Source organism: Hylobates moloch, unplaced genomic scaffold (genome assembly GCF_009828535.3).
Source record: "Hylobates moloch isolate HMO894 unplaced genomic scaffold, HMol_V3 SCAFFOLD_5, whole genome shotgun sequence".
Lineage (NCBI taxonomy): Eukaryota > Metazoa > Chordata > Mammalia > Primates > Hylobatidae > Hylobates > Hylobates moloch.
This window is the reverse complement of record NW_026652280.1, coordinates 43,680,535-43,694,168: the sequence shown is the minus strand read 5'-3', so window position 1 is coordinate 43,694,168 and position 13,634 is coordinate 43,680,535. Positions and strand designations below refer to the sequence as shown.

The 13,634-nt window shown below is 42.6% G+C and overlaps 1 protein-coding gene across 2 annotated transcripts; it reads left to right on the top strand.

Annotated features, from left to right (window-relative positions):
- Positions 1 to 6,236: 6,236 nt before the first annotated feature.
- Positions 6,237 to 13,147, top strand: CUNH18orf21 (chromosome unknown C18orf21 homolog). Of its 2 annotated transcripts, XM_032152502.2 has the most exons (5): positions 6,258 to 6,471; positions 6,551 to 6,573; positions 8,678 to 8,877; positions 11,023 to 11,213; positions 12,717 to 13,147. In XM_032152502.2, the coding sequence occupies exons 1-5, from the start codon at positions 6,395 to 6,397 to the stop codon at positions 12,880 to 12,882; spliced, it is 657 nt and encodes a 218-aa protein (XP_032008393.1). In that variant the 5' UTR covers positions 6,258 to 6,394; the 3' UTR covers positions 12,883 to 13,147. The 2 variants fall into 2 exon arrangements, with proteins under 2 accessions (XP_032008394.1, XP_032008393.1); XM_032152503.2 differs by lacking the exon at positions 11,023 to 11,213 and having other exon boundaries at positions 6,237 to 6,471; positions 12,717 to 12,809.
- The last annotated feature ends 487 nt before the right edge of the window (positions 13,148 to 13,634 follow it).

The following is a 13,634-nucleotide window of genomic DNA, read 5'->3' as shown; positions in this document are numbered from 1 at the left end:
CCACCTTGCCCTCCCAAAGTGCTGAGCTTACAGCTGTGAGTGACCACACCTGGCCAATGATTGACATTTTAAGAAGGCCACTCTGTCTGCCATGTGGAAAATGTGTAACTGCTCAACGGGTTCTCCTTGTCTGTGCCTAAACACAGCCAATTCATCAAGACGGGAATTGTAATAGAATAAGTGTTCAATTCACACAGAGCTGGCTGGAGTTTTATTATTACTCAAGTCAGTCTCCCCAAAAATGCAAGAATTGGGATTTTTAAGGATAATTTGGTGGGTAGGTGGTTAGGAAGTGGGGAAAGCTGTTTGGTTGGGTCAAAGATAAAATCATAGGGGCCTAATGGCCAGGCACGGTAGCTCACAACTGTAATCCCAGCACTTTGGGGGGCCAAGGGGGGGGCACACCATTTAAGATCAGGAGTTCGAGACCAGCCTGACCAACATGGCGAAACCCCGTCTCTACCAAAAATTTTAAAAAATTAGCCGGGCGTGGTGGTGCATGCCTGTAGTCCCAACTACTTGGGAGGCTGAGGCAGGAGAATCATTTGAACCCGGGAGGCAGAGGTTGCAGGGAGCCGAGATCGCGCCACTGCACTCCAGTCTGGACAACAGAGCTTAAAAAAAAAGAAATCATAGGGGGTTAAAGTGGGTTTTTCTTGCTGTCTTCTGTTCCAGTGGAGGATCACAGAACTGGTTCAGCCAGATTACCAAGCACTGATCTTAGATTTTACAACAGTGATGTTATTATCCCCAGGAGCAATTTGAGGAGGATCAGAATCTTGCAGCCTCCAGGTGCATGGCTCCTAAACCATAATTTCTAATCTTGTAGCTAATTTGTTAGTCCTACAAAGGCAGCCTGGTCCCCAGGCAAGAAGGGTTTTGTTTTGGGAAAGAGCTGTTATCATCTTTGTTTCAAAGTTAAACTATAAAGGGCTGTTACAAAGTTAAACTATAAGTTCCTCCCAAAATTAGTTCAGCCAATTCCTGGGAATGAACAAGGACAGCTTAGAGGTTAGAAGCAAGATGGAGTTGGTTAGGTCAGATCTCTTTCACGCTAATCATTTTCACTCTTAATTTTTGCAAAGGCAGTTTCAATTGGACTGGGAGAGATAAAAGAGGAAGAAGGAAACGAATGCAGAGGGCCATAGTAGGGGTGCAGGCAAGAGAAGAGGGTGGCTGTGGTGGTGCAGAGAAACAGGCAGTCATGATTTGCTTCTGATGAAGAGCCAGCAAGAGCTGTGGACAGACAAGCTGCAAGCCGTGGGAAGGAAGAAGCAGCACTGTAACATGTCCATAATGGCCCCAACGCCCAAGCTGGAAGGTTGTGTGGGAATGAGGGCAAGGAACACCTGGCCCGCCCAGGGCGGAAAACCGCTTAAAGGCATTCTTAAGCCACAAACAAAAGCATAAGCGATCTGTGTCTTAAGGGCATGTTCCTGCTGCAATTAATTCGGCCCATCACTTCCTTTCCCATAAGGGATACTTTTGGTTAATTTAATAACTATAGAAACAATGCTAATGACTGGTTTGCTGTTAATAAATATGTGGGTAAATCTCTGTACAGGGCTCTCAGCTCTGAAGGCTGTCAGACCCCTGATTTCCCACTTCACACCTCTATATTTCTGTGTGTGTGTCTTTAATTCCTCTAGTGCCACTGGGTTAGGGTCTCCCTGACCAAGCTGGTCTCAGCACATGCACACATATTGGATTTCATTTTCACATTTTCCCTCTTTCTGCTTTATTAGTGACCTAGAAACAGATACAACTATGTAAAAAACAAAACAAAACAAAACTTCTATATGGTGTAGTGGCATTTCTCCTATGCCATGGTGGTGTTGTGAGGATTAAATAAATTAATACATGTTAAGATGCTTAGAAAAGTGCCTGGCACATATACAGTGCTCATTGCATATTATTTTTATTTCAATTCAAATGGAAAAAGACTAGTTTACCTAGCAGGAGGCTTTTGCATAACTTACTGTCCATTTTGAAAAAATGTCAGATGCTCTTACATTTAAGTGAAAATACATTTCATATCAATTAAATATGTGCATGGAAGAAATTATACTAGAAAAGTATGAGAAAAACATCTGATTAGCCAGGTGCAGTGGCTCACGCCTGTAATCCCAGCATTTTGGGAGGCCAAGGCAGGTGGATCACATGGTCAGGAGATGGCAGACCATCCCAGCCAACATGGTGAAACCCTGTCTCTACTAAAAATACAAAAATTAGCTGGGTGTGGTGGTGCATGCCTGTTATCCCAGCTATTCAGGAGGCTGAGGCAGGAGAATCACTTGAACCAGGGAGCCGAAGGTTGCAGGGAACCAAGATTGCACCACTGCACTCCAGCCTCGCAACAGAGACTCCATCTCAAACAAACAAACAAAAAAATCTGATTGAATAGTTAGTTGCCTAACTTTGACAAAGCAGGACTTTTTGGACCACACAGAAAACCCAGATCCAATAATGAAAAGAGTGACTTGTTTGATCACATACAAAATTCTGTAAGGTTAAAAAAAAGGTATAAATTATGCCAAAGATAAGGAAGAAGAAAACATTGCATCACATATGACAAGCAGAAAGTGAATTTCACCAAAATAAAAGATCTTCTAAAAACTGATAAACAATCCAACAAGAGATTTCTTTTCATAAAAGAAAATGCAAACCATCAAAGGGATAAATGAAAAGAGGATTTGCCTTTCACCCATCTAATTTGACCTAGCCTTCTTAGTCATTGATGCTGGGAATATGAATTGCTACAAACTTTTCTGGATGATCTGGCATATAAAAAATGTGCATATTATTCTACCCAGTAATTTCTCTTTTAGGAATTCAGGCAAAAGAAATAAAAAGCACCAGTACTGTATAAACTAGCAAAGCACTAATTTTCTTTTCAAATGATCATCAATAGGAAAATAAATTATGGTTATTTATTTGTTAAATAAATTAAATTATGTTTCATTACATTTTGTAATATGTTCAGCTATTTAAAAGCATATACTAACTTGAAAAGATGTCTGTGGCCTGCTGTTAAGGAAAAAAGGCAAGTTATACAGTAAGGAACTAACATTTTACTTTTGGTTTTGGTTTTGGTTTTGTGTGTGTGTTTGGTTTGTTTTTTTTTGTTGTGGTCATGGTAAGTTGGGGGGGTTGCATATTTACACATGTAGTTAAGTGTATAAGGACATAGGTAGAGGAGACACCCAATTATTCATGTTGATCACCTTAGAGAAGTGGGATGGAAAGGTGGGAAGAGCAGGGAAAAGAACTTTTCTTTGGAAAAAGTTAAAATGCCTATAGAGATGTAAATACATACTTTCTCTTTACAAATCTTTATATAATTTAGCCCCCCACCTCCCTCCTTTTTTTTTTTTTTTTAGACAGAGTCTCGCTCTGTCACCCAGGCTGGAGTGCAGTGGCTGCGATCTCAGTTCACTGCAACCTCAGCCTCCTGGGTTCAAGCGATTCCTGTACCTCAGCCTCCCAAGTAGCTGGAATTACAGGCGCATGCCGCCACACCTGGCTAAATTTTTGTATTTTAGTAGAGACAGGGTTTCACCGTGTTGCCCAGGCTGGTCGCCAACTCCTGAGATCAGGCAATCCACCCACCTTGGCCTTCCCAAGTGCTGGAATTACAGGCATGAGCCACTGCACTTAGCCAATTTAGCTCCCTTTTAAAATTGAAAATGGGCTGGGCATAGTGGCTCACCCCTGTGATCCTAACACTGTGGGAGGCTGAGGTGGGAGGATCGCTTGAGCCCAGGAGTTCAAGACCAGCCTGGGCAATATAATGAGATGCCCATCTCTACCAAAATAATAATAATAATAATAACAATACCTAAGCATGGTAGTGTGCCTGGTTCCCAGCTACTAGGGAGGCTCAGGCAAGAGAACCCTTTAACCCAACCCAGGAATTCAAGAATGCAGTGAACTGTGATCACACGACTGCACTCCAGCCTGAGCAACAGAGTGAGATCCCATCTCAGATAAATAAATAAATAAAGCAGCCTAAATAAGGGTCCACTATCCAGAACATACACATTAAAAAACCTTACAACTCATCAACAAAAAGACAACTCCAATTAAAAAATGAGCAAATAACTTAAACAGCCAAAGATATATAAATTGCCAACAAGCACATGAAAAGCTGCTCAAAAGCATCAGTCGCCAGGGAAATGTTAATCAAAACCACAATGAGATGCTACATCATACTCACTAGGAAGGCTAGATTTAAAAAAGAAAAAGAAAAGCAAATGTTGGTGAGGATACGGAGAAACTGGAACCCGCATTAAGCACAGAATTACCACATAACCCAGCAGATCTACTCTTAGGTATTATACCCCAAAGAACAGAAAACAGGCACTCAAACAAATGCATGTACACACATGTTCACAGCAGCATTCATTCATAACAGCCAAAAAGTAGAAACAATTCAAACGTTCATCAACTGATGAATGGATAAACCATTGTGATACCGTGGGCGGCAAGCCATCCAGGCGCCGAGGCAAGAGACTGAGGACACGAGCTGTTCCAGTATAATAAAATATAAAACAAGAATAGTTATACCAGATATAGATCTTAGATATGATTATATATCAATATCAATAATCATTAGTTGGTAGTAATTACTCTTTATTCCAATATTATAATAATCCTTGCTCTATAATCATAACCTAAGAAAAACCAGGCCATACAGAGATAGGAGCTGAGGGGATGTAGTGAGGAGTGACCAGAAGACGAGTGTGAGCCTTCTGTTATGCCTGGACAGGGCCACCAGAGGGCTCCTTGGTTTAGCGGTGACGCCAGCGTCTGGGAAGATGCCCGTTGCCAGGCGGACCGTGGTCTAGCGGTAGCAAAAGGTATCAAGGAACAACACGCGCTACTTAGCAGACCAGGAAAGGGAGTCTCCTTTTCCTGGGGGAGTTGAGAGAAGACTCTGCTCCTCCACCTCTTGTGGAGGGCCTGACACCAGTCAGGCTTTCCCGCAGTTATCCGGAGACCTGTCTCCCTCTGATGCTGTGCTTCAGTGGTCACGCTCCTAGTCCACCTTCATGTTCCATCTTGTACACCTGGCTCTGCCTTCTAGATAGCAGAGTAAGTTAGTGAAAGTACTAAGTCTCTGATGTGTAGAAATAATGGCGTAAGCTGTCTTTCTCTCTCTCTGCCTCGGCTGCCAAGCCGGGAAGGGCCCCCTGTCCAGTGGACACGTGACCCATGTGACCTTACCTACCATTGGAGAAGATTCACATTCTTTACCCTGCCCCTTTTGCTTTGTATACAATAAATAGCAGCGCAGCCAGACATTTGGGGCCACTACCGGTCTCCGGGCATTGGTGGTAGTGGTCCCCCGGGCCCAGCTGCCTTTTCTTTTATCTCTTTGTCTTGTGTCTTTATTTCTACACTCTCTCGTGGCCGCACACAGGGAGAGACCCACCGACCCTGTGGGGCTGGTCCCTACAGATACAGCCATACAATGGAGCATTATTCAGCCATAACAACGAATGAAGTACTGATACGTGCTGCAAGGTGGATGAACCTGATACATTATGCTAGGTGAAGGAAGCCAGACACAAAAGGTCGTGTGTATGATTCCATTTACGTGAAATGCCCAGAATAGGTAAATCCATAGAGACAGAAAGCGGACTGTTGGTCGCCAAGGCCTGGGAGGGAGGGGAGGATGGGCCGTAAGTGCTTCATGGAGTTGGCTGTCCTTCGGCGTGATCGAAATATTTTGGAAATAACAGAATGGTGCTTGCACAACATTGTAAACTTACTAAACGCCACTGAAATGTTCACCTTAAAATGGTCAAAGTTACGTTATGCGAATTTCACTTTAATTACAAAAAGAGAAACGCTAGCGTTTACGCAGGCGGAGGGCAGGCTGGACTGGGGACGCTCCTCTCGGCGGCCTCGTTGCTGGCAGCGTTTCCGCCCGCCGGCGCCCCAGTCAGTACGGCGCCCGGCGCATCTGGAGGGCGAAGCTGCCGCAGAGCAATCACAACAGGGCTGTCAGAGAGGAGGCGAGCCGGGAGGAAGATAGGCGGGTGGGAGCCTCACCTCTTGACTCTACCGCCGCAGCCCGGTCTAGTGGCTACGCCCAAGCTCAAGTCTGACTCGAAACTCCGCTGGGTGCCTGAGAGGACCCGGCAGGCCAAGGGGTGGAACTGAGGGGGCGGGGACGCAGCGGGCGGGTGGGGCCGCCTCCCGGCTGGGCACGCCTCCACGCCAGACTGGACGCGAATGAAACCGCAACCTCTCTGCCGAGGGTGCCTGTTTCCGGAAGCAGCTTGAGTCTGGACGCCAACGTCGGCGTCGCTGGGAAGCAGACTTCCGGCGCCGTATTTTCTCCGCTGGTTCCTGCGGCGAGCCAGCGGCAGCGGCGGCGGCGGCGGCGATGAGACAGAAGCACTACCTTGAGGCTGCAGCGCGGGGACTGCACGACAGCTGCCCGGGCCAAGCCCGCTACCTCCTGTAAGAGGACTGGAGAGGAAGCGGGAGGCGAGCGGGGAGGTGTTCCTTTGCTCCTGACAAGTCTCTTTCTCTTTTACAGCTGGGCCTACACTTCGTCGCACGGTAAGAAGAACGCCTGTCTCTTGTGCGTTGGGCCTTTGTCGCCCCGCTTTCCTCTATTCCGCACAACGCTCAAATAAGGCCGATGGACTCACTCCCCTCCGTAAAAACAACAACAAAACCCGCATGTTTCTCGGTTTCGTGAAAAATCCAAATTCTTTAATGTACCTTGTCTTGCTTTATTAGCGGCATTTGACACATTGATCAGTCTTGAAATAGTTTCCTCCCTTGGCTTCTAGGTCATTACGTAGTTCATCTCCTCTTCATTTATTACTTCTCGATTTGCTTTGCTGGTTCCTCCTAATCTCCCCAAGCTTTAAGTATTGTCGTGGCCCAGTACTCAGCCCTTGGACCTCTTTTCTAGGCACACTCACTTCCTTGGTGACAGTTTTTCATCCAATCTCATGGCTTTTAAATACCATATACTGAGGACTTACAAATATATATACTCAGCGCAGACCTCTCCTCTGAATTCTAGACTCATATATCCAAATGTCTTCTTGACAAATTCTTTTCAATGTCTGGTAATTCAAACTTAGCTAATATGTCCAAAACCTGAGCTTTACCCACCAACAAGATCCTCCAGTTTTTCTCATTTCAGTAAATAATTCCATCCTTCCCTTACAGTTATTGAGCCCAAAAACCTTGGAGCCATTCTTGACTCCCTAACTCTCTTCCCCCAGGCCAGTATGCGAGCAAATCCTGTTGGCTTTAAAATGTAGCCAGAATCAGCCAGGAGCAGTGGCTCACCCCTGTAATCCCAGCACTTTGGGAGGCCGAAGCGGGCGGATCATTTGAGGCCAGGAGTTCTAGACCAACCTGGCCAACATGGCGAAACCCTGTCTCTTCTAAAAATACAAAAAAATTACCCAGCGTGGTGGTGCACGCCTGTAATCCCAGCTACTCGGGAGGGTGAGGCATGAGAATCTCTTGAACCCGGGAGGTGGAGGTTGCAGTAAGCGGAGATGGCGCCCCTGCACTCCACTCCTCACCACATCCATTGCTACTACCCTGCTCCAGGCCATCACCAGCTCTCTCCTGGATTAGTGCTAACAGCTCCCATGCGTTTCTAGTGTGTTCTCAAGCCAGCAGCATGAGTGATGCTGATAAAAACCAAAGCTAGATCATGTCACTTCTCTGCCACAAACTCTTAACAGCTTCCCATCTCCCAGTAAAAGTGAAAGTCCTTTAAAAGGATTGTAAGGCCCTGTATCATAGGCCCGAATACCTCTCTGATCTACTCTTTCCTTCACCCAACTCCAGTCACACTAGGCCTCCTTGCTTTTCTGTTTCAGGGCCTTTGCAGCTACTCTTCACTCTGCCTGGGATTCTTGCCTCACATATCTGCTTTCATGCGAATCCTCCATTTTCCTCTGGTCTCTATGATATCACTCAATGAAGCTTTCCCTAACCACCTATTTAAAATTACAGTAACTCCATCAATACTTCTATTCCCCTTTCCTATCTTACTTTTTTATTCCCAGCACTTAACATTTGACGTTGTTATATTTATTGTATGCCTCGGTGAATTGTCCTTTGTTCACTGATGTGTCTCCAGCACTCAGAACAGTGCCTGGCATTCTTAATTGTCACTTAGTAAATATGAATGAATTTCACTTTGGCAGAGCTAAGTTTAAGTGTGGTCTTTAGCTTTATAAGTGCTGTTATATCCCTGGCACGTAGCACAGTGCTCAACCGTAGATACTATTCATTGTGCTATTTAAAAAAAGAAACAAAATTGCAGTGCGATTTGTTATTTTGTGGTAAGCATTGGTAAAATTGGTGAAACATAACAGCCTTTTAAAACTTAGTAGCAAGTAATGAGAAGTGGCTAGATTTTGGATATATTTTAAAGCCTACAGGATTTGCTAGCATAGGTTGGAGATTTGCCTATCTGTTGCTGAAAGGAGTGAATGGATGGAACTGTAGTATTCTGCATAGTAAATTACTGTCAATTTATCTTTTTGTAAATTTTCATATTTTGAGTTTACTTAAGAATGTGTATCTGCTTATATTAAATATCAATATACTTTTTATAATGTTGGCAGTTTGAGGTAACAAAATATTCTGATTTGCTGAATTGTGAGTTTCGTTTGTATAACTTTAGATGATAAGAGCACTTTTGAAGAAACGTGTCCATACTGTTTCCAGTTGTTGGTTCTGGATAACTCTCGAGTGCGTCTCAAACCCAAAGCCAAGTTGACACCCAAAATACAGAAACTTCTTAATCGAGAAGCGAGAAACTATACACTCAGTTTTAAAGAAGCAAAAATTGTGAAAAAGTTCAAAAACTCCAAAAGTGTATTGGTAAGATTTCAGTTCCAGTATGTATGAGTAAACTAGAATTTTCTTTTCTTTCACTTAAAATCAGTTTAAGAGTCAGCCTTGATATAACTCAGAGATTTATAGTAGTATATTTGGATTATCAAAATATATACATAAACACTTCTCTGATGATTAGTGTTTCATTATAAGGACAGCTTATTTTTATTTTTCATGATTACCTAAACCAAATATGGTGAGCTCTCAATTGTTTTGAGATCCCATTGTTGAGTGTTATTTTTCACAAATGTGCGGATTTCTTGAACTGACCATTATGGCTCCACCTAAATTGCAGTTACCACTACATTGTTTTTTCAATTAATGGTCCTTTGCTTCAAATAGTAGTATGTTATGTATGTAGGTATCATGTCACTTCTTCAGCTGTCCTCCCACTCCATGTCAGAGTGTGTATTTACAGGTATGCCCAACAAAGGTGAATGCATCTTTTGTTCTTTAAACATTTTATTGAGGGTCTATCATATGCCAAGCAACATTTAATATTGGGGATATAAGATGGAATAAAACAACCAAAGTCAGATTATGTATGGTTTACTATATGGAGGCCAGTAGCAAATACACTTTATATCCTGCATATTTTATGTTAACATTTATCAACTGTTCAAGTGCGTGCTGATTGTCCAGCACTGTGCCAGGCACTGGACATTATGACAGCTTATGTCTGGCCTAAGACTATAATTAGCAATTACTTGGATTGAAAATTGCCATATTTAGGAGTTTACCAGTGTTGGTCAGGTAGGTGCATTTTGCTTTGTCATAAAATTGAATGGTTAAAGGGAAAGAGAGAAGAGATAGAATATTGAAGTGAGTATAGAATTCAGTTTCTTAGTTCTTGGAGAATTGTATTTTTCAAAAATCATTACTGCCACATATTTGGAAAATGTTCTTAAATGGGAAGACAATGCTGCCTCACTATCTTGCAGTGTTTTGCCCTCATGAAGCTTACATTCTAATGTATTTTAATCAGAAGTCAGCTAGAAAGGTGCTAGAGGTATTTGTTTTTCTGATTTATTTTAATCTGTATACAGCCTCCTTCCAAAAAGTGTAAAGCAACATAGACCTTTGATAGATGCAGATCTTCCATTGGCATTTTCATCTGCTCATGGACATCAAACTACTTCTCACTTTAACTAGTCTGTATTAATTTGCCGAGGCATGGGCTGAGTCCTGTGCACAGTCAGTTAGATATGTAGAAGAAAGGAAATTAGCTAGAAAATGGACCATTTCTTGAGAAATGAATCTTGAAAAGAAAGTCAACCTCTAGAGGTAATGATGGGAGTGGAGAGATGTGAGAGTATAACAACTCATTTGGTTGTATAAGTTACTTTAGACCTATATTTACAAAATTGCTAAGGATTTGAAGAGGCTACTTAAATTTCCAGTGATACTGTGCCATATTGTTTTTGGGAAGAGGCTTGAAGTTCATCTGTAAAAAAATATTAAATGCTTACTGCTGTTACAAAGAACATTCCTCCAGATGTTAAAGAGTATCATCTCCCATCTCTTCCCAAATTCCCCCCAAACATGGTTTTATATTTAAAAAGTAGAGTTCATTATCTTTGAAAACCTATTTTAAATTAAATACAAATGTTTAGCCATTCATTTTTATTGAACATTTTCTCATTTTAAATTTGTCGGCTGGGCACAGTGACTCAAGCCTGTAATCCCAGCACTTTGGGAGGCCGAGGCGGGTGGATCGCCTGAGGTCAGGAGTTCAAGACCAGGCTGGCCAACATGGCGAAACCCCGTCTCTACTAAAAATACAAAATTAGCCAGGCGCAGTGGAAGGTACCTGTAGTCCCAGCTACATGGGAGGCTGAGGCAGGAGACTCGCTTGAACCTGGGAGGCAGAGGTTGCAGTGAGCAGAGATCACGCCACTGCACTCCAGCCTGGGGACAAAGCAAGACTCTGTCTCAAAAAAAAAAAAAAAAAAAATTGTCTTGTCTGATTGTTGCTACTAGATTGCAAGTTCCCCAAGGACAGCCTCTATTCTACTTACCCCTATAGTATCTGGTGTAGTCCCTGACATTTAAAAATTCAATGAACATGTGGTTTATGGGGTTAAATTATAAGATAAATGACGGGACTGATATTTCTTCTTTTTATGGTAGTTGATCACTTGTAAAACATGCAACAGAACAGTGAAACATCATGGTAAAAGTAGAAGCTTTCTGTCCGCATTGAAGAGCAATCCTGCCACTCCTACAAGTAAACTCAGCCTGAAGACACCAGAGAGAAGGACTGCAAACCCAAACCATGACATGTCTGGTTCCAAAGGCAAGAGCCCAGCATCGATTTTCAGGTATCTTAATCCATGAAGTTTTTGAATTGCCAGTGTTAACTCAAGTGTTTTCTTCTAATTTCCTGTGTTTAATATACTCCCTAAATATGCCATGCATTTCAGGACTTGGCCATTTTTCCTCCATACTCTTTTCTAATGTCACATACTCCCATATCTTCAATGCTTATTTCAATGCATTTGACTTCTAGGTATGTTACTCTGCTTCCAACATCTCCTGTGCCTATTTCCAGCTGCCTGCTAAATATATCCACTTCAGTCCCGTATATGTTCAAAACTTAGTTCATCATTTCCCCACAGCTAACCACTCAAACCGGTCCATCCTCCTGAGTTCTTTTTTTTTTTTTTTTTTTTTTTTGAGACGGAGTCTCACTCTGTCACCCAGGCTGGAGTGCAGTGGCGCAATCTCGGCTCACTGCAAGCTCCGCCTCCCAGGTTCACGCCATTCTCCTGCCTCAGCCTCTCCGAGTAGCTGGGACTACAGGCGCCCGCCACCACGCCCGGCTAATTTTTTGTATTTTTAGTAGAGACGGGGTTTCACCGTGGTCTCGATCTCCTGACCTCGTGATCCGCCCGCCTCGGCCTCCCAAAGTGCTGGGATTACAAGCATGAGCCACTGCGCCCAGCCTTGAGTTCTTTATTCTGTGAATGAACACAACTTTCTGGACATTTTGACCCAAAATGACAGGTACATTCAAAAATCCCTGTTTCCTTGGTCCTTGTCACCGATTTCTATATATTCTACTTCCATGTTTTCATCTTTTTGCTCCTTTTTCTCCCTAGTGCTGCTATATTCTGGTTCAGGTCCTTATGCACCATTTGTCAGGACTACTGCAGTGATTTCCCTAATGGGTCTCCCTGCTTCTAGGATCAAACTCTTTTAGTGTGATCATCTCACCTGTGTAGCATATGGATCAGTGCTCTAGCATGGCTTGCCAGTCCTATCTGGCACCAATCTGTCTGCCTGTCTTTCTTTGCCTTAAATCATCCTATGTGCCGACAAAACTGAACCATTCACGGCCGGGCATGGTGGCTCACACCTATAATCCCAGCACTTTGGGAGGCCAAGGTGGGCGGCTCAGGAGTTTGAGACCTGAGACATGGTGAAATCCCATCTCTACTAAAATACAAAAAATTAGCCAGGCGTGGTGGTGTTTGCCTGTAGTGCCAGTTACTTGGGAGGCTGAGGCAGGAGAATTGCTTGAACCTGGGAGGCAGAGGTTGCAGTGAGCTGAAGTGGCACCACTGCACTCCAGCCTGGGCGACAGAGCGAGACTCCATCTCCAAAAAAAAATACTGAACCATTCATAGTATACTTTCTTGCCCTAAACATTTGTTCTTGCCCTTTTCTCTGTCAGAAATTCCTGAGGAAATCTAACTGAACAGGGATTTGTCAAATGATAATACACTGAGGATAGCTGTTGCCTGTATATGGCCATAATACAAAAGAGTAGAAAATGATTGTCATTTGTTGGTATAACTGAATGTGGTTTTGTTTCTTTTCAGAACACCTACATCTGGACAGTCAGTATCTACTTGCTCCTCAAAGAATACGAGCAAAACAAAGAAACACTTCTCTCAACTAAAAATGTTACTTAGTCAGAATGAATCCCAAAAGATTCCAAAGGCGGACTTCAGAAATTTCTTATCTTCTCTGAAGGGTGGACTTTGAAAATAAGAAATGCCTGATGTCAATTCTGAAAACAACTTTTTAAACTTTTATTTATTTTTTGAATACATGGAAACTAGATCTGAATGCAAACTTTTCTTGGCATCCTTCAGTGTTTATGGGGAAAATACCTCATTAGTATGAATACGTGAAACCTGCCTACCTCATAGGACGACTGTGAGGATCAAAAAATATATGAAAGTTCCTTGTAGATACATAATCTATAGATATATATGTGTATGTATATAAAGATATATATATACATTGAGTAGTGGCATTACTATTTTTTCTTCCTTTAGTCAGCAGTTTTTATGTTATTTTCTTTCAAAAGGGAATTGAGATCTTTGTGAGAGGGTCTGTTCACTCATAAGGGTTTCTTCCATGTGTCTATAGCATTGTTGATAATTCAGGAAAAGGATCAAGTGGGTCCTTATTTTCTCACAATTATCTGCATAACTATCTTAGTAAAACCTGAAGCTTATTCCTATTTTGATTGCAAAAGTAAATGCCTGGAACATTCCTGATTATAGATCACTCAATAGGAGACTAAAATTTTCTTTCTGTTTAGAAAAGGGAACGTACTGTTGGTGATACTATAAATTAGTACAGCAACTTTGGAAAACAGTATGGAGGTTCCTCAAAAAACTAAAGGTAGAATAACCATATGATCCCACATCTGCATATATATCCAAAGGAATTGAAATCAGTATGTCAAAGAGATGTCTGCCCTACAGTGTTTCACTGTAGCATTATTC